Raw genomic sequence first — 21,818 nt, 5'->3', positions numbered from 1 at the left:
AATTAATACTGTTTCGTCGAGGCAAGTTTTAACCAGGAAGATTTTACGAATAGCTGAATCAATCGTAATGACCAAACACTTAGTTAACAGAGCGTTACTGAATAAGTCAACAGTTTTTAGGAGGGATTAGCCTTCGCCTTTTAAATGTGTCATCTACCCTGTCGTGGCGTAAACAAGGTAACATTCCCATGTTTTTTTAAGCAGGAAGTTTATACTTATTCTCCACTAGACTAGTCATGTGGAAAGAAGGTTTTTCTTTATTCTTATAAGAAAACATAAAACTGTCAAAATTACATTGGCTCATTGTTCAGATCAGTAACTATTCCATCCATTTATAAATGTAGAGCAAACTATAAAAATCAAAAACAAATGCAAAAAAGGGTGCGCGTTTAAAAAAAATTGTTATGAGAATATGTGAAAATCAAATTTAAAAAAAAGATTTGTAGGTTAAAATTAACATCAATTTAAAAAAATGTCGTTCCTTTTTGCTGTTTTAATTTTTTTTATAAGCTTTAGCGAATAAATATAACTCAGATAAATTTGCATTAAATTTTAAATTCAACTTTAAATTCTTCTATTTTTTTCAATACACTAAGACAGATATAAACACCTGTAAAATAGGAGCTTCGAACCAATTTGCAAGTAACGAGTGCACATTTTTCAAGAAGAGATCCATAGGTGAGAAATAAATTTATGTACATAATTCTGAAAATGTCATTGTTTAATCCAAACTCAAAAAAAAAATTGGGTCTATTTAAAAGAAGAACATTTTGCCATGGTTATTTTTTTTTAACTCTTTCATATAAGCTCAGTATATTAAGGCAGTTTCAGATGAATATATTCAGTACACGTAGAAGTAAGCATCCTAACTTATCTCGTCCTAAATAAACAATTCCTCATTGACGACCGTGTAAGAAACTTAAATAAAAAGGTTACCGAATTCTTAATAAATCGATCTGTTGTTAGGCTAGCTAGAGTCCATTTATTCATAAAGTGACAGTAATAAATTGTACTATATTGTGTTATCGTCATTCCAAGGAATATTTGCCTATTAACTATACTTTGTATTAAAAGGGTTGAATAACGAAAGTTTCCTTTCACTTCGTCACGCCGCAAAAAATTTAAAAACGTATTATACAGTTTTATTTGGGTTTTTTTTTGCATGATAAATATTTGCAATGATGTAAAAAAGTTTTCTTTATTAGGCTAGTACATATTTTTAGATTTGTTTTGTTTTGAGTGAAGGAAGCACTGTGTGTGTCAAGCTTCAGTGCGTCTCTCAGTTGTACGACATACGGCCTTCCGTTTGTAATTTCACTTCTTAATGATTTACATGTCAACAGTGGCGTCTTTGGCGAAGCGTAGGAAAGTTTCATTTGTTTATATTCTAACTATCAGAGAAGTGTCTGTAGTACAAAATGTAAATATAGTTGTGTTTTACATACACGTTTGCTATTTCACATCATTTGTAAGTTTAACAACGGTAAATGGAACAGCATATCTTTAGTATAATGTCGAAAAGTGGACAGTGGAAAATTGCCTACATTATATAGGTGAAAAGAGATCTCACTGCGAGCTTTGGTTCTAATCTGTGAAGGATAGAAGGAATGTACTTTTAAAAGAATTTTCTCTGGCGTCTTTTGACTTAAGATATTCAAGTTTTAATACGTGTAAAGGCACATGTGAATTTTACTTCCGTGTTCATCTTCAGATCATCTCTTGCGTTGTTTTCTCAACAAATCTCTAAAGGAAACAAGCCGCCAACCGACCAGCCATTAAAAAAAAAACCTTTGATGATTACTATTATATAAAATGCGTCTTGCCTCTTAAACTGCGCTTATGTCGTCTGTCTGGACAGATTTGTCTCAGTTGACTGTGACGGAGTGTGTTGACCTACAAATTTTGAAACCAAACTGAATTAAGAATGTTACCTTGGATAGCGAAAATTAACATTATAAATAATGTTAACGTTTAATAGCTATGTACCTTTCAAATTGCAAATAAAATATCTTTACTTATTTAGAAAACATTCTTTAACAAAAACTACTTTGCATAAAAAAAGTAGATATGATTTTGGGTGATAATCATTTAATCATATAATTGTTTTCAAAATCTAGATCCGCCGAGCATTTTTGTCAGTTGCCTCATTAACATAACATTCCAAACATCTACATGTTCCCAGACCCCTACCTATTCGTAATACGTTGTTCGATGTTATTATAAAGGCTTATTGTTTTCGTTCGGTTTCTTTTTCCCTATTATTATTTTTTTTCTTACAAAATTTGTGCAGGCAATTTTTCGGAGGAAGTGGGCTCAGCCGATTTTCATTAAAACTTTCAGATCTAATAGATATTAATCCGAACTTAATATACAATTCTTTTTATTTTGATGAACGGATTTTTTTTTATTTTGACGATGTCATTTCCGTTCTTGAGATAAAGACGTTTAAGCTATTTTTAGAGGGTCGGCTTGTCCAGGGATCTCCTCCTAAATGGTAAAATATATTCAGTTCAAACTTTCAGGGATTGTAGACAAGAGATTGTAGTTGTGCTACTTGGCATTCATATTTGTCATGCTCAAAAGACGTTAAAGCTCGCCTGGTCCCAAAAATTGAGAGTAAAAAACGTTGTAATTTCTCATAGTTTTCTTTGTTTATCTCTTTTCGGAAAAATATTTAGTTTACATGTTATGGGGAAAAAATAATATTTACAAGACCTTTAATATAAAAAAAAAGGGGCTTGCTTCTCCAATTAGGGGAACAAAGGGCTCTAAATTCTTTTGTCTGTACCCCTTTACTGAGGGATATTTTGTAAAAGGTTATTGAAGCAAATATGCTTATCTTACAGTTAAGTATCTCAGCAATGTAATGATTTTATCATGTGTTGAGTATTTAGGGGTGTTTAGGGGTCAAAAGTCCAAACTTCTGATCTCCCATATCTTAGAGAGGATAAATTTTTGAAATGCAGTATATAGGAAAAGATGCTAAAAATGATGTACTTAATAATGTGCAATCTTCAAAATTTCGTTAAACGGTCCCTATAAGGAGATAAAACGCTCTTTCACATATATCTCAAGAATGGTTACGAATCTCTAAACACTTGTTGAAGAAAATGTTTTGAGAATTAAATGACCATTCATTTGATATCATGAAAAAGGGACTGGTCTCTCAAATTAAGGGACCAAAGGGCTTTAAAGTTTTTTATGTGTAGCTCTTTACCGAATAATATTGTGTGAAAGGTTATAGAGGCAAATATATTTATCTTACAGTTATATATCCAAGCAATGTAATGATTTCATCATGTGTTGAGTAATTAGGGGTTTTTAGGGGTCAAAAGTCTAAAATTCTGATCTCTCATCTCTCAGAAAGAAAAATTTTTTGAAACGCAGTATATAAGAAAATAATTCTCAAAATGATATACTTAATAATATGCAATCTTCAAAATTTCGTTAAACGGCCACTATAAGGAGATAAGGGATTTGTCACTATAACGTTCCTTCCCATATATCTTAAGAATTTCTTAACACTTGTTAAACAAAATAATACGTTTATATATCGTAACAATGTTATGATTTTCTCATGCGCTTACGTTATTAGGGTTTTTAGGGGCTAGAGGTTATAAAGTTAAATTTTTCTAACTGGATTGGAAAAAAATGCAAGTATTTTAAAACTCAACGTAAGGAAACTCATAAAAAGCGACACAGGAAAACATTTGTACTTAACTCCTTTATCCAAATATTTTTTTTATTATCAAATATCAAAGTTGATGATGTCATATCACCTTCTAAAAATCGAGAGGAAGACCTCCTCGTTGCTCGCAACGAGATCGTTTCTAGTTATGATTGATTGATATTTTGATAGTAAATTGTAATGGCACGCTGAATAATGGCTAAATCTTCTATTCGTAAGTTATATTAGTTTTAATTTACCTTTGGTAAACTAAAGTTTCTGTGAAGAACTGATGCGTTTTTAGTGTCGTTTTGTGCCTTTTCTATCCTCAAATTTTACTTCCTAATGCGACTGACCTGAACAGACATAAATAAGAGCTCCTTAGACATGATATATTTACTATACACTTACAATCCGGAGTTGTTGACTGATTTGTACACCTTCCTTCACGGACAAGAGAATAGAGTTCAACCTTTGTCTACCTGAGGTACATGCATGATCTGTAAAATAAAAATGTGACCAATGTAATTCATAGGTAATCGTTTAATGAAGTTTATTAGTTTCTGACTCAACAAAATATAAAAAATAAACTTAAGTGTTAATCAATTTACATTATCATAATAAGAAATTTAAATGTTGACATTTTTTCTTACTTCAATTCATGTTTGCATTTGACAAGTCATTTAATATGAAATCTAACCGTGACTTTTTCGACGTAACGGTAGCGTAGGAAAAGGTTTTTGTTTCTTAGAATTGCTTAGTGGCCAAAGTTTGACCCAACTTTGTTACGTAAAAAACTTTGATTTGATGGACACGATCACAGAGTGATATTCTCTATTTGATTAAGCTCATCAATTATTGAACACGACAAAAGGAAGAATACAACTTCAAGGCAGATATAACTTTTTTACACAGTTACCAAAAGAAAAACTAAACATTAACACCGGGGATAATACTGATTCATATCTGTGCTTGAATTACAAAGATATTGCAACAAACTGAGCTGAAAAGATGGAATGGTAAACCATAAAATTAACGAAATTGAAGACATATGACCGATGATATTTTTATTTTCGCATTATCACCGGTGTGTGATCGATTTGTCCAGTGTGCGACAGCAGTAGGAGCTTTTTCTGTCTTACACTGTGTATTACTACACCGTAAAGCGTAAAAGCGTAAAAAATGTTCTGCTGTAGAAAAATGCAAAACGATGGATTTAGATTATTATTATTTGTTTGCATAATTAATTACATTTATCATTTTTTTTACTGAAAAAACTTCGTTTTCTCTCATTTTGACTTGCACTATTTGAAGCACGCGTATGGTTAAATCGAAAGTAATCTGTTGAAAGTCATAACAAAAAGTTGTCATACATTATTTTTTAATGTAAACTAATGCGAGAAAAATAATCATTCATTATATACTCGTGTGGGATAGTGAAATTCCACGGAAGCGGCCACGATTCACGGACAAGGACTCGGCTAAGCCTTGTCCTAGACCGTGAATATTGTACCCTGGATTTAAAATATTCCAGATTCGTAATTATGAATGATTTTATTAAAAAAGTAGGTTCAATGCACTATCACAGATACTATCGCATCTAAAGACAGAGTTTGATGTAAAATCACTAATTGACGCATGATGGATAATTTCAATTTTTTTTTGAAAGTCTGTCATCCTTCATTTGCGTTGTTTAACTTTGCTTTAAAACATAGAAACATCGTTTTACATGTATTGCCCTAGTATGTCGTGCGTTTAAATTATGTAAAGACTCGATGAATACTTCCTTCATTGAATATTATTAAACACAATTTCTTAAACAAATAATACAATGTACATGTTAACATGGTTTGAATATTCAATTCAGTATGAGACATAATAAATATTATTATTGTCCATCATTCCATCGTAGTAAATTTTTATCCTAATCATTTTAATACACTATAGTTTATTTGCATTTTTGCTTACAAGGAATTTCTTTTTTATGTTTATTATTTGTTCGACCTAATATCCTCTATTGTTAAGAATGTTTATTTGTAGATACAGGAATCATGCACAGTTGCCATTGTATCTTCGCAGCACTTGTATATTGTCTTCTGTTTCATAAAAACCAGGCCTACCGTATGTATACTCAGTTTATTAGATCTATATATGGAGGAGTGACAATGGAGAAAGTTAATCTATTAATGATTTTTACATTAAATACAATTATATATGTCAAATCCTAATATATATAAAGAAAAATATTTGCAACAACCAATGCACCCATTCAAGTTGCCAATGAAATAATTGCCCTATCAAAGGCTTCTTACGATTATGAACTTTTTATTCTTTTTCAATTGTTTTTAAGTCAAATAATATCGAACTTGATATTGTTTTTCAGTAGTTTTTAATCAAGTTTATGTTTTTAAGGTTTGTTATAAGGAATCATCGACAAATTAGAAAATAGCTGAATTTAGTGACAACTATTGTAAAATGTCGTTGATGAAATGACGTCGCTCACGTGACTCTATTTCATGGAATTATTTTATTTTTCACTTATCACTAAAGGCAACCTTGTTGTTCGTGGCCAAACAACTGCAACCCAGAGCTCCAACTACAATTTCTTTTTCGCCGACAGGACCATTGACGGTTATCCGGGCAGACTAACGATGGTGGGTGGTTCATGTTCACACACAGGGTCTGGCCAGACTGAAGCGTGGTTACGTATAAACCTAGACAAGGTTTATAACGTGAAAGAAATACGCTTTTGGTATCGAAATGATAGTAAGTAAACCAATTCCACATGTGAAGAAAGGAAGCCAATGTATGTACTGCATTTTATAAACGATATTTAGCTTCACTCTAAAACATATGAAAGAATTGTGTTTGCAATGCAAAATATTATAAAAATAGAATCAAGGTAAGAAATGACAGTTATAAAAATGTGCCCTTTACTAAGAAAAAACCCAATAAATAAATGGATAAATACAAATTTGTTAAACCCTTACAAACATGAACATAAATTCTGCTGATTTGGCATTCCGAAATGTTTTTAAGATTTCCTTAATTGCATTTCGATTTACATTTTTTTAAATGATGGATTTCATTAATTTCCGTTTTAATTTGAATAAAAGTCACAAATTATAATAAAAACACCTTTTTGTTAGTATGATTTTAAGTCTGTTGAAATCCGTGGAGGGGTTAAAAGGAATTAGAGGAAATAAAAACAATTGATAAAAACAAAAAACAACTTTCCTGATATTCTATGTTAAGGTACATTTAAGCGGAACACCTCTCGTTGCTCGCGACGAGATCGCTTTTATGTATAAATACATTTCTTTCCCATGAACAGTATATCAATGGGTCAAATGGTTACATGTAAATACGTATAAAAAGAGTATTTTTCATGGATCTACAATGTTTCATAAAAGATACCACAGAGTCGGCGTCATCTGTTTTATATTTGGATATTTTACTGAAAATGGACATTGATGGTAATCTAAAGACACAAATCTTACTTTGTTTCACTTAGCAGTGCCGGGCTTCTATTTATGTTTGAAGACGAGATTTATTTGAATTCAAATGTAGAAAAAAAAATACAGGAATGAATCTAATGTTTTACTAAAGTACAAAAAAGTATTGAAAACCTTTACACAAAAAACACAAGAAACTACATGTAATCATATTGATCAAATCTTTATGAGGCAATATAAGTCTTCCGTCCTCATCCCCCATCATGGATTTTTTTTTAAAATATAACTAAATTGAATGTACTAGTACAGTACATGAACAGTACGTGTTTGATTTTCTAGGCCAGATAATATTTGGATGGAAAATTTTTATTTCTCTATTTATAGTTTGTTTACCAGGAGAATTGGGTAAAGCCTGTGACCAAGACAACTGCAATTTCTAGACTCAGTATAACATTTCTGATGTTTAAAATTGAATAAAGGTTTTCAATTCTGAGAGGGCAGATGTGGGAAAACAAAATTATATATTTTTAAAAACATTTTATTCGAGACAATATATCTCTATATTGAGAATAGACCAACTACTGATAGAGCAATTATTTGACCCCCTTTTTTGTGTTATAACAAAATTCTCTGTGTTACATTTATAGCATTTCCTAAACATATGGATCCATTTTACTATAATTATGTTAGTCAAATTAAAAAACAGAAAAACATTTATAGAGAATTAGAAACCACAGTATTAATAATGGCGTTTTATCTTATACTGTTTGTAAAACCTGCATGTAAAACCTTCAAAAGGTTATGATAAAGAAAGAAAACTCTTGCTGAATTAAGCAATTTTGGTTACAAAGCTACACAACAAATTGCTATTCTAAACTTAAAAGCAGCGCTTCATTATGTTTTGTAATATGTTTTGTAATATGAATTGACGATGTATTTACTATATATTGTTTTCATATACTCCTAATATATTTGATTTAGTGCAGCGATGGTTAAATTTGGCTTTTTCTTATTACTATGTCTAATTTCTTCATACCATAATTAGAAACATTATCATCTTTTCAAAAATCTAGCAGCGTTTCATGACTTTGACTTTCATTCATTTTTGATTACACCTTAAATTACAAAAGTTTAAGGTTTTTTATTGTAAAAGTTTAATTTTAAAAGCTTATTTTATAATGAAGTTAATGTTTGTACATATATGTATATCTTATAGGAGGTAGCACTTTGCAAAGCACCATTAGGTTGCACTACTACTGGTTGTATTTCTACAATACATCTGGAAACGCAGTATTATGTTACAAAGATAATACAAACTACAATACACCAATCCCTATGCCTTCCACGATTGAATGCCCAAGTAAAACTAGAACCATCGTCTTCTACACCAACAAACCGAGCCCTTGGGATGGCAGTGAGGCCTTCTTAGAAATTTGTGAAGTGAAAATTTATGGTATGTTTGTACAAATCTCATTATAGATGAAAATATATTATGTACTAATCGTTGCCAATATGTTATTGAATTGACTAAATATCGTATGCTGGGGGGTTTTAAGGTGGTTTTTTTTTTATTATTATCTGTTTTGTGTTTTTTTTTGGGGGGGGGGGGTTCGCATGTTTTAATTTTGGTGGATTTAGGCCTACAAGATAAAACTTTAATTTTGGCGGATGTAATTTTTGTGACTCCTTTTTCCTTCAATAAAAAACAAAATAAGCTAATACTTCTTCCACTGAAGTAAATTACCCCTTTGAATAAGGAAATGTAATATGATGAATAAACAATTCTTATTCATTGAAATTTTTATTATACCCGCACTTTCTAAAGAAAGTTCGGGTATATTGTTGTTACCCTGTTCCGTCCGTCCGTCTGTCACGTTTTACTTTCTCAAACTACTCTTACATCTTATAAAACAGCAAACTGAACTCTTGGAATTTGATTTGGGGTATCATGTTGTTTTGTAAAAAGGTTTCAAAAATTCTCTGTTAGCCCTGGGGTTCAAATAATTGGTAAAAAATGACGTTTTTACACAAAAAACCTTCTTCCTCAAACTCCTCCTACATTTTCAACAGTAGATAAATCATCTCTTATTATGTTTTAGAGTATCTTATAGATGCGCAATAAGGTTTCGGAATTTTAAATTTTGTCCTGGAGGTCATTTAATGGCTTAAAAATGACGTATTTTTTTTTTTTTAAACTGGTTTCAAAAACGGCATTTCTTTTTTGGCTGTAGCCAAATGATCTTTTAGAATATGATTGGGGGTGTCATACTGAAGTGTGATTAGGTTCCAGATATTTTTTTCTATTAAGGGGATCAGTGGGCAACAAAAAATGACGGGGTTTTTTGCAAAAAAAGTATGGTTCCCAGAACTCCTCTTACAATATCTGGAGTAGCTACATCATCTCTTGGGATATAATTGGGGCTGTCCTATAGATGTGCAATAAGGTTTTAAACATTTCAATTTCATCCAGGGAGTCAAATAGTAGCAGAAAACTGACGTTTATCACTACAAAAAACCCATAGATCCAAGAGCTCCTCTTATGATTTAATGGATAGACACGTCATATCTTGGGATATGATAGGGAATCTTCTATAGATGTGTAGTAAGGTTTTAAAAATTTAAATTTCATCCAGGGAGTCAAAAAATAGCAGAAAATTGACCTTTATCACTCCAAAAAAACATAGATCCTAGAACTCCTCTTATGATTTAATGGATAGACACATCATATTTTGGGATATGATAGGAACTGTTCCATAGATGTGCATTACGGTTTTGAAAAATTAAATTTAACCCTGAGGCCCATTACCTACATACCTTTTGATGCCCTTTAAGGATCAAGAATATATGTGGTTAAGGGGTGGGGATCTCAACCGTTTTCGAGATATTCGTACACTTCCTGTTCGAGGGGGGTCACGACCACCCCCGGGGCCCATGACCTACATACCGTTTGATGCCCCATGACACAAGGAACAAGAATATATATGGTTTAAAGGTTTGGATCACAACAGTTTTGAAGATATTAAGGGACTTGCTGTTTGAGTGGGTCAGGACCACCCACAGGGCACATGAACTACATTACATTTGATGCCCCTTGACATCAGAAACATGAATATATATGGTTTAGGGGTCATGATTATAACAGTTTCTGAGAGATATGGTAATTTCAAATTCCTGGGGGGTGGGGGGGGGTGGGGATGACTCCAGGGGTCAGATCTAATAAACCCTATATATTGCCAGTAACAGTCAAGATATGATTATGAAAACCCTATATTATTATCTTTGTCTGTTTTTAAGTTACCATTTACAATAGAGTCTACGATTCTTCCTACAAGGTTCAATGTTAGACTCCACACCCTTTTGACACCCCCCTCCCAGAAAAGTGGTTTTCTAACCCAAAATGAGAAAAATCAAACCAGGGTGCATAACTAGATATGCAGGCCTATCATATCCTAGAGTTTTGTACAATTCTGTTCAGCCATCTCTGAGAAACAAATTCAGAGCGGAAGAGAAGAAACGGAAGAAGACGAAGAAGAATAATAATACATGTATTAAGAACCGTACAAAAAAATAAGTCTCCAAATTTCATTCGGGAGACTTAATAATAAAGATTAAATAAAGATAGGATCATCAAACATCAATAATTTAAAGGTAATTGACAATTTCTGATTCTAAGGGGGTCAGGATAACCCCTTGGGGTCATGACTTATATGCCATAATAATCTGATGCGCCATGACTTAAGGAGGAATAATATCTTTGGATTAAGGTGGGAATCTCAATGGTTTTAATGATATTTGATAATTTCAGGAAGAGCACTTGGGATCATGACCTACGTACCATCTGAAATGCCTTGAACAAAGAAACAATAATATAATATGTACATGATATATGATTCAATTTAATAACCCAGATATAGATCAATCATATGTTTTGTAATACTTCCCATGTATATATACATTTATTAGTTTGTGTTTAGTTCTATACTATTCATGTTCATGACTGTAGTATGGCTTAGTCTTATTTTGAATTACATTAAAAAATTGTCAAATATATATGACTTGGAACCCCCACCCCCCAAATAAACTCAAATATAAACTGTTCTCCCTCCCCCTTAATTGTCTAATGATCTATTAAAATCAAAATATAATTTGGGTGTCTAAAACTTTTATAAACTGGTAAAAAATGTTATTCTTAAAAAAAATTTATTACACCTTGCATTATTGACAAATGATCTGTTGAGATATGATCAGAGGTCATATTTCTACCTTGGGATCAATAACTAATATTCATTGAAAAGTTAAATTTGATAACAATAAATGATTCAAATTATAAATGTTTATACTCCACATCCACCCCTTCTACCCCCCAATCAAACCAGGTTCTAAAGATTCAGTCTTCTTACATTCTTAAATGTTTACAGTAGCAAACTTTTAATCATTTCTTGATTGCTTTTTCTCTCCTGATGCACATTAACATTTTGGAAATTGCTTAATTCAATTTTTAAGATTTATAAACAAAATGTTATATGCATGTGTATTTGCCTTTTTGGGTCAATTGTAAAGTCTCCTTAACAAAGCAGTGTCATCATTAGACTAGGAACTACCCACATGGATCAAACACTCAAATGAATAAGATAAAATACTTTATTATTTCTAGTTCTAGAAATCAGGGTGTCTCCAAAGGGGGCATAACCTACCGGTATATACAATTTGATGCGCAATCAGGCAATGACACATAGAGCAAGAATAAATTATATGGTTTAGGGATGAGGATCTCAGAACTAAGTTAACAAAATATACAGTGTATCGTCATTTCCTATTTCTTAAAGGGGGGGGGGGATAAAGACAACACCTGGGGGTCATTAATGTACTTTACACCATTTGATGCATCATTATGACATGAGAAGATTTTTTGTATTTTCCTGTTTCGTGGGGTCAGAACTTTGCAGTCCCATAGGGTCATGACCTACATTGTATTTGATGCATTATAAGACATTAAGAAAGAAATACTCCTTCCTTTCTATTAAAACTCATATAAAAATAATAAGTGTCTACACTACTCACATGTAATACACAAATTTAATACGAAATTGTTAATACAGGGTCAAATTGGGGTCAGTCTGAAAATAAAAAAAATAACTTTTGCAATTAAAATGACAGAAACTTTACAAATGCGATAGGATAGGTAACTATAATAAGCTTATTTAAATATTAAAAGATGATGATGCAGTATGCTGTCAAAGGGAGATCACATTTAGAAAGTGAAAGTAAAACTTATGTATGCTGGCATCTCCTTATATTGTGCTATACTGCTACTACATGTATTATGCTTACCTATATTGGTCAACATCATAATGATAATCCAATTTAAGCACAATAATGAATTTCTTTAGCTGATCTTAACTAATCCTTTTCTGCATATGGAAAACACATACATGTAATATGTAAACATAAAACATACGTGAAACCATCAAATCGAAGAGCTGGGTAAAACTAGTACCCGCTAATGAGACCTGCAGACCTGTGTTGTGTACGTAACTTCAGACAAAGATCAGTTATTTGTAACATGCATGTATTTTTATGACCTATTCTTCAAAACCCCTTGCACTATTTTATTAGGTAAAGAACAGCTTTAAGGTGGTGCAGGACACCTGCATATTGTGATGTATACTTCCTATTGAGATAAGCGATAAAGTATGAATATTATTTAAATATTTACCCCCAAAATAATGTTACCTAACATTGAAGCGCTATTGGTTAGAGCGTTTACATATCTGTACGAGCACTGGGGTCCAAGGTGTATTTTTGGTAATTTTACTATTGATATAAATGAATTTTCATGGGGGGGGGGGGGTCTGGACCCCTCACTCCCACCCCTTCTCTAAATCTGTGCTCACGATGATGTACATGTAGGCACACAGAAGCAAATCTAAAACCGGCAACCGCCACGGGGCGGGGGCATAATTCATTTTTTAATTTTGTTTGTAATAATTATAGCGAGCACAGCTCGCCGGCGTGCAGCGCCAGCGAGCGAAGCGAGCTCTTAGAACCAGTGTGCGCGGGAAAAAGAACGAGCTAAACCTACAGTTCATCAAACAAATTTTTTTGTCTACGTCCCATAATGCTTTCTTATGTTTTCACCCGTGGTGCTATGCAAAAATTGGCCGACTGTTAACTCGTAATTTACGGTGTCTTAAAGTTTGAAGACACGTTTTGAGTACCGCATATACTTTGGCGAGATTCAAAAGATTTGTTACATGCTTCCATACCTTCGTATTGAGTAAATAAACGTAAACAAAGATAAATAAAGTCATGGATGACGTTACAGTGCTCTCGCGCTTTGTTTCCCGCGATAAATTTAGAGGTGGATCAAACATCTGTAAAGAGTGTACTTGAGTGAGCTATTTCAGTATATACTTTTGGCATTCTTATTGTAGAGCAATACTCTCTCAAAAATTCACTCTAGGTTGACAATGATGCAAGGTACATGTATGTGTAATTCTTGCTGCGCTCGCCAAAACGGTAGCACCGGAAAACATATTTTAGACCATTATACTTTCTATGACATGAAATGTTGAGATTATTGATTAACTGAAAATTCACTGCAAACAGTTCAACCCTAAATTGCACATAAAGTGCTGCTCATGTGTATTATCATATGAGAAGGGATCTCATCCTTCAGTTATGAAAATTATAATTTTTAAATGTATTACCGGAGCTTGCATGTGGCCTTCTTTTTTAATTTAACTGGTACAAAACAGTGTTATTTAGGGGCAAACACTTGGTGCGGGTATTACTGTCTAATGACAGCATCTAGTTTTTTAATTGTTGACATTAGTTTTGTATTGCTTATGAGTAAATATACATTATTATCTGTTACACTGTGTGATGTAACCATTGTTCTTTTTACCCTGACCTCACACATGTTTGAAAACATAAGACATAATATTAGTTAATTCTCAGAAATCGCTGAATTAAGCCAAACGTATATCCCGCCAAAAACAGCTATACTGTAAATAGCACTTTTATCGCACATAACATATAGTGTTGACAAATAAATTCCAGGCTGTGAAGAAAATCAGTACGGAGAAAACTGTACAGACTGTAACGCTAAGTGTACAGACTGTGACATAACAAGAGGATGTGTGTCATGCCAAGGAAAGTTTACCGGAAGTGAATGTGATTTATGTTTACCCGGTTACATGGGGAACAACTGCGGTATGTTTCTTGCACCTCTTATTTCGATTCTTAAGTAAGAACTGTTTCAAAAATGTTTTTTTCCCAAATCAGTTTTGTACTTTCAACATGTTGTACTATGGTTTCATTAATATTTGTGGATATCATTTTTGGTGGATTTAATGAAAATCACTGTTTCAGGGATACTTAAACTCGTGACCAATAAAAATTGTTAGCAGAAATTGCACTTCAATGAAAGTTTATTTACATGGATCAAATTAACTATGAAATCCAAAAAATTGGTATTCAACGAACATTGATGAAACCACAGTATATGATGAAATATATGCTTAAATTTCAAATCAACATAACCATTGTATAGAAAAAATATGTACAACTGGATGGTATGGACAGAACTGTAGCATGGAATGCAGTAACCACTGTTTGGATAATGATACCTGTTTTCATGTGAACGGTGCTTGTCTAAGAGGGTGTGCCCCTGGATACAGAGGACCGACTTGTTCAAATGGTACGTTATCTTAATTTAAAATAAAGTCTGTTTCGCTCTCATTTGCTTTTAAATTCTGCAGTATAGTTTAATGAAAAAAATTGAAGACGATTAAGATGATGAAATATCTAAAAAAAAAAAAAAGAAAGTATTTATTCACACAAACAGGGAATATTAGTAGTAACAATAATCAATTCTAATGAAACAAGAAATGTGCCTTACTTTTGTGTGTGCATGCTTGTACAATGTCAGTACTACGAAATATTAAATCAGATATTTGTCGTAGAATAACGAGCAGTTTAATAATGTTTACATAGCATGTTATTATTACATGTAACGATTTACAATGCAAAAAGTATTTAAAAGATTTAGTTTATACCTACAGAATGTATCAATGGATCTTACGGCCTTGGGTGCCTAGAAAATTGTAGTGGTAATTGTTTTGAAAACCAGACATGTGACTTTATTAGCGGCACATGCCAAAACGGTTGTAGCAAAGGATGGACTGATTCAAAGTGCTTCACTTGTAAGTAATTGTTACATGTATAACATATTTTTTTCCATCATTTCCAATTTATTTTAAATATTTGTCATATCAATACTAACCATGTGCAAGATGATATTATTTTACACTGAATAAAATATGAATTTCTAAAAATAAATATGGGTATCCTTAAATCAAAATGGGAAAATAAAACATAAACTGAAATATATTGCTGTTTTGATTCAAACAGTTGTTGTTGATGGGTTTTTTTTCTACTTTGCAGCTTGCAGTAACGGTGCATATGGTGAAAACTGTCGGTACAATTGCAGCGGGCACTGCTTCCAAAATGAAACTTGTAACAGATTTGATGGATATTGTCCTAATGGCTGTGACATTGGTTGGGATGGGGAAGCGTGTGACAGAGGTTAGAGATAACATTATATGAATTAATAATTATTATTGTTATCATTATTATTATTATTATTATTAAAAATTAAGTCTATATATTTACATCCACAAAGTATGAATCCCTCTATATCTTGCGGAAATTCATTGCAATTCATAGCTCTGTTGGAACTGACGGGACTGAAATCTACACGCCCGTTTATCGATTTGTTGCAAATTTTAGCAACCTAAGGAAAATCACGGACTGTATAAAATAATCAGGAAAATGTCAGACTCAGATTTTCATAGAATACGATTCTGCTGGTTTTTTGTATATTATTCAACGTACTAGTTTACATTTACAGTATTTAATGAATTTTACTTGCGCTTTAATATCAGTTTATCATTTTGTAAAAAATGAAGATTAAAAATAAACAATAAAATGCTTTCGTTGGTGAATCATGAGGGTTATGGAGGTACAAACCATTGCAGTAAAATTAAAGCTGATTATTAATTTTTTTCTGCAATATTGCCACCTTCATTTTCCGCATAAATATTCAAAGACAGCATTTTATTGTTTTTATTTTCTTCACAAAAAATAATAACATAACATTACATTTCAAACTTGAGTAAACCAAGTACAATAATGTTTTGTTGTTAACAAGTGGGTGAAATTTGGAACATATTCATTTGACACCTTCAGGCGAAATAATTGATTCAGATCTATGCTGGACTCAATTAACATGAATGTGAATCTAAAACTAGATTTAAGAAGTAAACCTTTATAAATAATTCAAAGGTCTTGCTTTGATATCAAAACATTAGTTTCCACAAAGATTCATTTCGAGTATTATGTGAATTTTATATTATTTTCAGCCAGAGAATTAATATCATTTTGAAAATTCTGTGTAGAATGTCCTTCCGGGACTTTTGGATTCCATTGTAACAGTAGTTGTGGAGATGGTTGCAAGGATAAGATGTGTCACTCAGTAACGGGGACGTGTACCTTGGGCTGCAGGGATGGATGGATTGGTGGCATGTGCGACCAAGGTTTTTCCTTATTTCTCCTTATAAAGAATATGAATTGAGGTCCTGTATTTTTTAAGAGCAAATTTTCAACTTTAATGATTAGTTATGAACAGTTTGTCATAAATATCATGTGAATTTTCTGTACTATTGGGCTTTCCTTATTGTATGTATCGTATGTAAATATGAAGTTTATTTTACATGATTTTTGATAATTTTTAAATTCTATTAGTTTATAATATGGCAATAAAAAAATCAACTTTTTCACGCAATATTTTTTTTTTATAAAACGGATTATTTAAGGCAGTTTTAAAATGTCTTCTTTCGGAAAAAATGAGACTAGGCATGAAAAAGAATATTGTTAACAAAGATTCATCCACCTAGATTTAATATATGTAACTGACAGAAAGATTTGCTTATTCAAAGCTGAACTCTTTATGACCTATTTAAAATAAGATAGGAAAACACGTACTGGATTTATTTTGATTTAATAGTTTTTCTAAAAAGAATTTTCATTCAGAACAAAATTGGTTTCCTGTGAGACTAAGTGAATATTACAAGATGACAAGTTCCCATTTTTTTTCTAAAAATGTTTCATCATTCAGAATTGTTGATTATTTTTCAATCAGCGTGCCCTGAAGGCAGTTTTGGACGGGACTGTTTTGAGAAATGTGGTAGTTGTGTAAACAACACGTGTGATCACGTGAACGGATCGTGCAGTGGACCGTGTCAGGACGGATGGGAGGGTGGAAGGTGTCTTATGGCGAAAGGTAGATCTTAATATATATGTAATCCATTCTGTACTGAAAGATTTTACTTCAAAAATTTGATACTATTCATTTTTTATCATAACAAAAATTTTTAAGATTGTCTAGGAAGTATCTTATCTAAAAAGAATAATGACTACTAAGTGTTTACTTTGATAAATAGAATAATTTGTAAATTACAAAAAGAGATTATGGGAAATGTTTAACATTTCATTACTGATATTTCTTTTTATCAATAACACAGATGAAATACTAGTAAAACAATAACAATTGAATCAATTACCCTTGATAAAACGTTAAAACATTAAATTGGTATTTTTCAGCGCGTACTTAATATCATTGGTATTTTTTGATTGATATTACTATGTGCTGATAGTTTTAAAAGGAAAAACTTTAAACATGACTAAATAAACATTAAAAAAACAGCCAGATGAGTTGGAATATTAATGCTTCAATTGTTTCTGCAACAGAATTTACTCGGTTTGAATTTGCTGTTTATTGTCCTTAGACTTTGTTTTGAATACCATACAAACCGAAGATTTTTCTCTTTCATTAGCTTAACATCGTTTCCAACGGTAACTTATAAAAACCCAAAAGCCCTGGACAAGATTTAACGAACCTGAAGTGTTTGTTATATTTAGCAAATGTCAAGATATCGTGTCGTAACGAGAAGTCAAAGTTAATGCATCGTTCTTTAAACAATTCAAAAGATAAGTGGAAATCAGTCACCCGATGGCAAGACAACTAAGTGTGTTTATTTCAAATAGTAAATACAATATACTGGGTGAACATTTGAAGCTTTTGTTCATTGTATATACAAATGTGAACGCATGCAAAACATATGCTGGATGTGTCCATCTTTGTATAGAGATTGTAAAACTTTGACATTTTTCAGCTCTGGTGTCGCCTGCAGACACCCCGGATAGTTCTAATAGTTTAGTGGTTGGAGCCGTGGTTGGTGCTGTGTCTTTACTGGCTGTAATAGCTGTGACTGCCATCTTGCTTATAAGGTTAAGGCTAACATATATACATGTATTAGAACTGTGTATGTGTTCTTGTTAAGATCAAGCAATATTGCATCCGTTTAATGAACAGATCGGTTATTTTTTTTTTCTCATTTCTGATCATTGTTTATTTTTAGGGTTCGACGTAAAAGGTCACACAAAGCTCCAAAAGGCTCTGCGCCTAATGGCACAAAAGGTAAATACCATATCTCAAATCAATGCAGTGTATCTAAAAAGTTGAGTAAGAAGTTTAAATTGTTTTCTGTTGTACATTGATATTATTTGCCTCTGATATTTGATATGACAATATTTTGTGAAAAATATGTGTAATATATTTGTATACGTGGACATGGTGTACTACACAATATATTGTATATAATACTGTCGTCTGCAGATCAAAACACATACATGAATGCGGCCGCTTGTATCCCAGATGCAATGTCCAAGACAATTGATCCCCCTGTAATCGTGCCCCAGACAACTGAGCCCCCGCAAGATCCCGTCTACTCTAATCCTGAAGATACCCCGATCAGGAACAATAACTCTGTCGGAAAACTATCCATTACCAGGCTTGTTAATGTCGTCACATTAGGATCTGTGAATAGCTACAAGGATCTACGAAAAGAGTACCAAGTAAGATGAGAATACATATTGATGTTTTATGTAACACCAAAAGACACGTTTTTAAATTTGATAATGTCCGATTAGATGAATATGCTGAAAGTAATGTTTATCTGCCGAAGCAAGAGTTTCGAGGCCTGTCAGGGCCGAGAATGTCTGATATGTTTTTCATACAAAAGTGTTTGAAGCATATATCGTACTTAAAACTCTGCCATTAAATTTCGTTGTTGGTTTAACTAAAACAGTCTGATTTTGAAAGATATCATTACTGTAACCACTGGTAATGGTCTGATAATAAAACGCTCACTAATATCGAACTGTCACATGTTAAATTGGTTAGATTGCTGGAACAAAAAAATGATATCACAAATTACAAATTATTGCACTTCGAAGTAGATTATATAAAACACTATCTGAACAGATATTTGCCTCAAACTGTAATTTATGTTTAGTAGTATACCTTTCTAATGACATGTAGTTTAAAAATAACACAAAAAACAAATAACCTGGAGAATAGCATTACTCTGTGCTTACGATTTTGAATACTTACAACTCTTACTTTTTCTTTTATGCCAATGTTTATTACGTTTTCATACAAAGCTTCATTTCACAATATTTACATTCTATTTCAGTGTATATTTTCCTCTATGTTTGCAGTGGAAATCTGCAACGTTCAATCTTTTAAGAATACGCTTTGCTACATTGTAATTCATGCGCTCACAGATAGAAACATCTTCACGTTTTTTGACTGTATATATTTTTGTTAGATTTAATGAAACTTTTAATCTTACATAACCAATTTGATGTGTACCTTTGAAAAACAATCATTAATATATATCTACCCCTTAATAAAAAAGATTTCTCTCTAATAAGTTTCTGGCACTATATTTTGGTGTCGCGCAAGCTAACTAAATAACATGTTCATATGGCTGTTCAATGTATATTTCATATCCCTGACTGAATAATTGGCTTTTTATCAGCGATACACAATATTTCATACAAATAGACATTAGTATGAAAATTTGACAATAAGCATTCACTGCTTTAGATAACTTTATTAAAGACAATGGCAACGTTCGCCTACAAAACAATGTAAACATTTCGGCAACCTTTGGTATATATTTGGTTTCCAAGATATTGAATCATGGTGCATTCGTTAATAATACACATGGGTTCCATGAAATGACATTATTGAGTCTCTGGGAGAATGTTTCAAACGTACGATTTCCTTTTATATATTTTTTATAGTAAAAGATCAAACTTCTGAGTAAACTTTGTGCAAAATATAAGTAAATTGCCAAGATAGTTTATCTGTTTGCTGCGCTCAAATTTTGGTCGTACGTGTGTATGTCCGAATCATCTCCGACATTTTATATAGGATTATGTATTTTAGTCAATTGATACGTTAAAACAATATCATGTTATAAATAATAAAAACTAATTGTTATCTATTATGTATTTTTTTTTCAGTTTAGTTGTTATATGTTATATATAAGTTGTTATATATTAGTTATACATTAGTTGTTAAATGTTACATATGTTATATATATATATTGTTTTTTTCAGTTTAGTTGTTATATATATATATATATATATATATATATATATATATATATATGTATATATGTATATATATATATATATATATATATATATATATATATATATATATATATATATATATATATATATATATATAATATGGACTGAAATTTTACTAAAACCTTTTTCAGGCAATACCATATGGGGAACAGGATCATATACCTTGCAATCATGGAAAACTTCCACAAAATATTCCCAAAAATAGATTCAAAACTACTTTTCCATGTAAGTGTTAGAAACACCACTTATGAACAAATGAGTATCTTTATTCTCCAAGGTAACAATGGAATTAGGTCATCTATACCATTCGTTGATTTAAAGCTGTATCACATAACTACCGTTTTCATAATTATCATGTACGAAAATTGAAAAAGTAGAACAGAATAACACGACCACACAATTTTACCGTCTTCGGTGTTATGAACTTAAGGAAGTTTGATGATTAACAGTTATATATCATAAAACTCTATGATATTTTAATCATAAACCGTCTAGTTAAAAAAATTTTAATACACATGAAGCTTTTCTTTAGAAATTAAATGTTCTCTCTATATCTTTATATTGTGCTACTATTAAGGAGATTGAATTAATTTAAAAATTGACACAACGATCAAATCTTTTTAAATATATATAAAATAATCCATTCAATCTGCCATATAAATTATTTCCGGGGTTTTTTTCAGATGATCATTCTAGGATTATTCTCAAGGATGCAAAAACTGATTACATCAATGCAAACTATATACAGGTAAAACGATTCCTCGTATCGTTTTAAAAACCTAATCAGATAGAAATAAATCGCCATCTTCTGTTTGCAAAATAAATTTTACCATATTTATTCATTCATCAACTGCAAAATGTGATAAAAATATATCACTTTCCTGTCTCAAGTGCGAATGTCATTTTATTCTATTACTTAACTATGTAAAATTCAAATATTTTTTTTCTCACAGAATGTTAAAGGAGAAAAAACTTACATAGCAGCGCAAGGTAAGAAGAATTTACTGGACCTATTCAACAAAATCTTTTAAACAGTCACGTCTGGTACACTTCCTTACTCCGTCTGATTTTTTTAACAAATTACACATACTGAATTGAATTGTTTAACTTAACCTGTTTTGCTGTCA

The 21,818-nt window shown here is 31.7% G+C and overlaps 1 protein-coding gene across 5 annotated transcripts in view; it reads left to right on the top strand.

Annotated features, from left to right (window-relative positions):
• LOC105337718 (receptor-type tyrosine-protein phosphatase epsilon) overlaps nucleotides 1-21,818 on the top strand; it is a 30,435-nt gene that overhangs the window by 2,950 nt on the left and 5,667 nt on the right. For 2 of the 5 annotated variants that reach the window (XM_066073019.1, XM_066073018.1), the window contains exons 2-16: nucleotides 5,708-5,788; nucleotides 6,218-6,433; nucleotides 8,339-8,575; nucleotides 14,185-14,337; nucleotides 14,678-14,824; nucleotides 15,189-15,329; nucleotides 15,571-15,711; nucleotides 16,584-16,721; nucleotides 17,327-17,467; nucleotides 18,360-18,474; nucleotides 18,606-18,664; nucleotides 18,863-19,101; nucleotides 20,823-20,916; nucleotides 21,375-21,439; nucleotides 21,645-21,681. In XM_066073019.1, coding sequence (XP_065929091.1) covers nucleotides 5,719-5,788; nucleotides 6,218-6,433; nucleotides 8,339-8,575; nucleotides 14,185-14,337; nucleotides 14,678-14,824; nucleotides 15,189-15,329; nucleotides 15,571-15,711; nucleotides 16,584-16,721; nucleotides 17,327-17,467; nucleotides 18,360-18,474; nucleotides 18,606-18,664; nucleotides 18,863-19,101; nucleotides 20,823-20,916; nucleotides 21,375-21,439; nucleotides 21,645-21,681 — 1,993 coding nt within the window. In that variant the 5' untranslated portion in view covers nucleotides 5,708-5,718. Of the gene's footprint in view, nucleotides 1-5,707; nucleotides 5,789-6,217; nucleotides 6,434-8,338; nucleotides 8,576-14,184; nucleotides 14,338-14,677; nucleotides 14,825-15,175; nucleotides 15,330-15,570; nucleotides 15,712-16,583; nucleotides 16,722-17,326; nucleotides 17,468-18,359; nucleotides 18,475-18,605; nucleotides 18,665-18,862; nucleotides 19,102-20,822; nucleotides 20,917-21,374; nucleotides 21,440-21,644; nucleotides 21,682-21,818 lie in introns of those variants that run through there. The other 3 variants (XM_066073020.1, XM_066073021.1, XM_066073022.1) reach the window with 3 other exon arrangements.

Source organism: Magallana gigas, chromosome 10 (genome assembly GCF_963853765.1).
Source record: "Magallana gigas chromosome 10, xbMagGiga1.1, whole genome shotgun sequence".
Lineage (NCBI taxonomy): Eukaryota > Metazoa > Mollusca > Bivalvia > Ostreida > Ostreidae > Magallana > Magallana gigas.
This window is presented reverse-complemented; position numbering and strand designations above follow the sequence as displayed.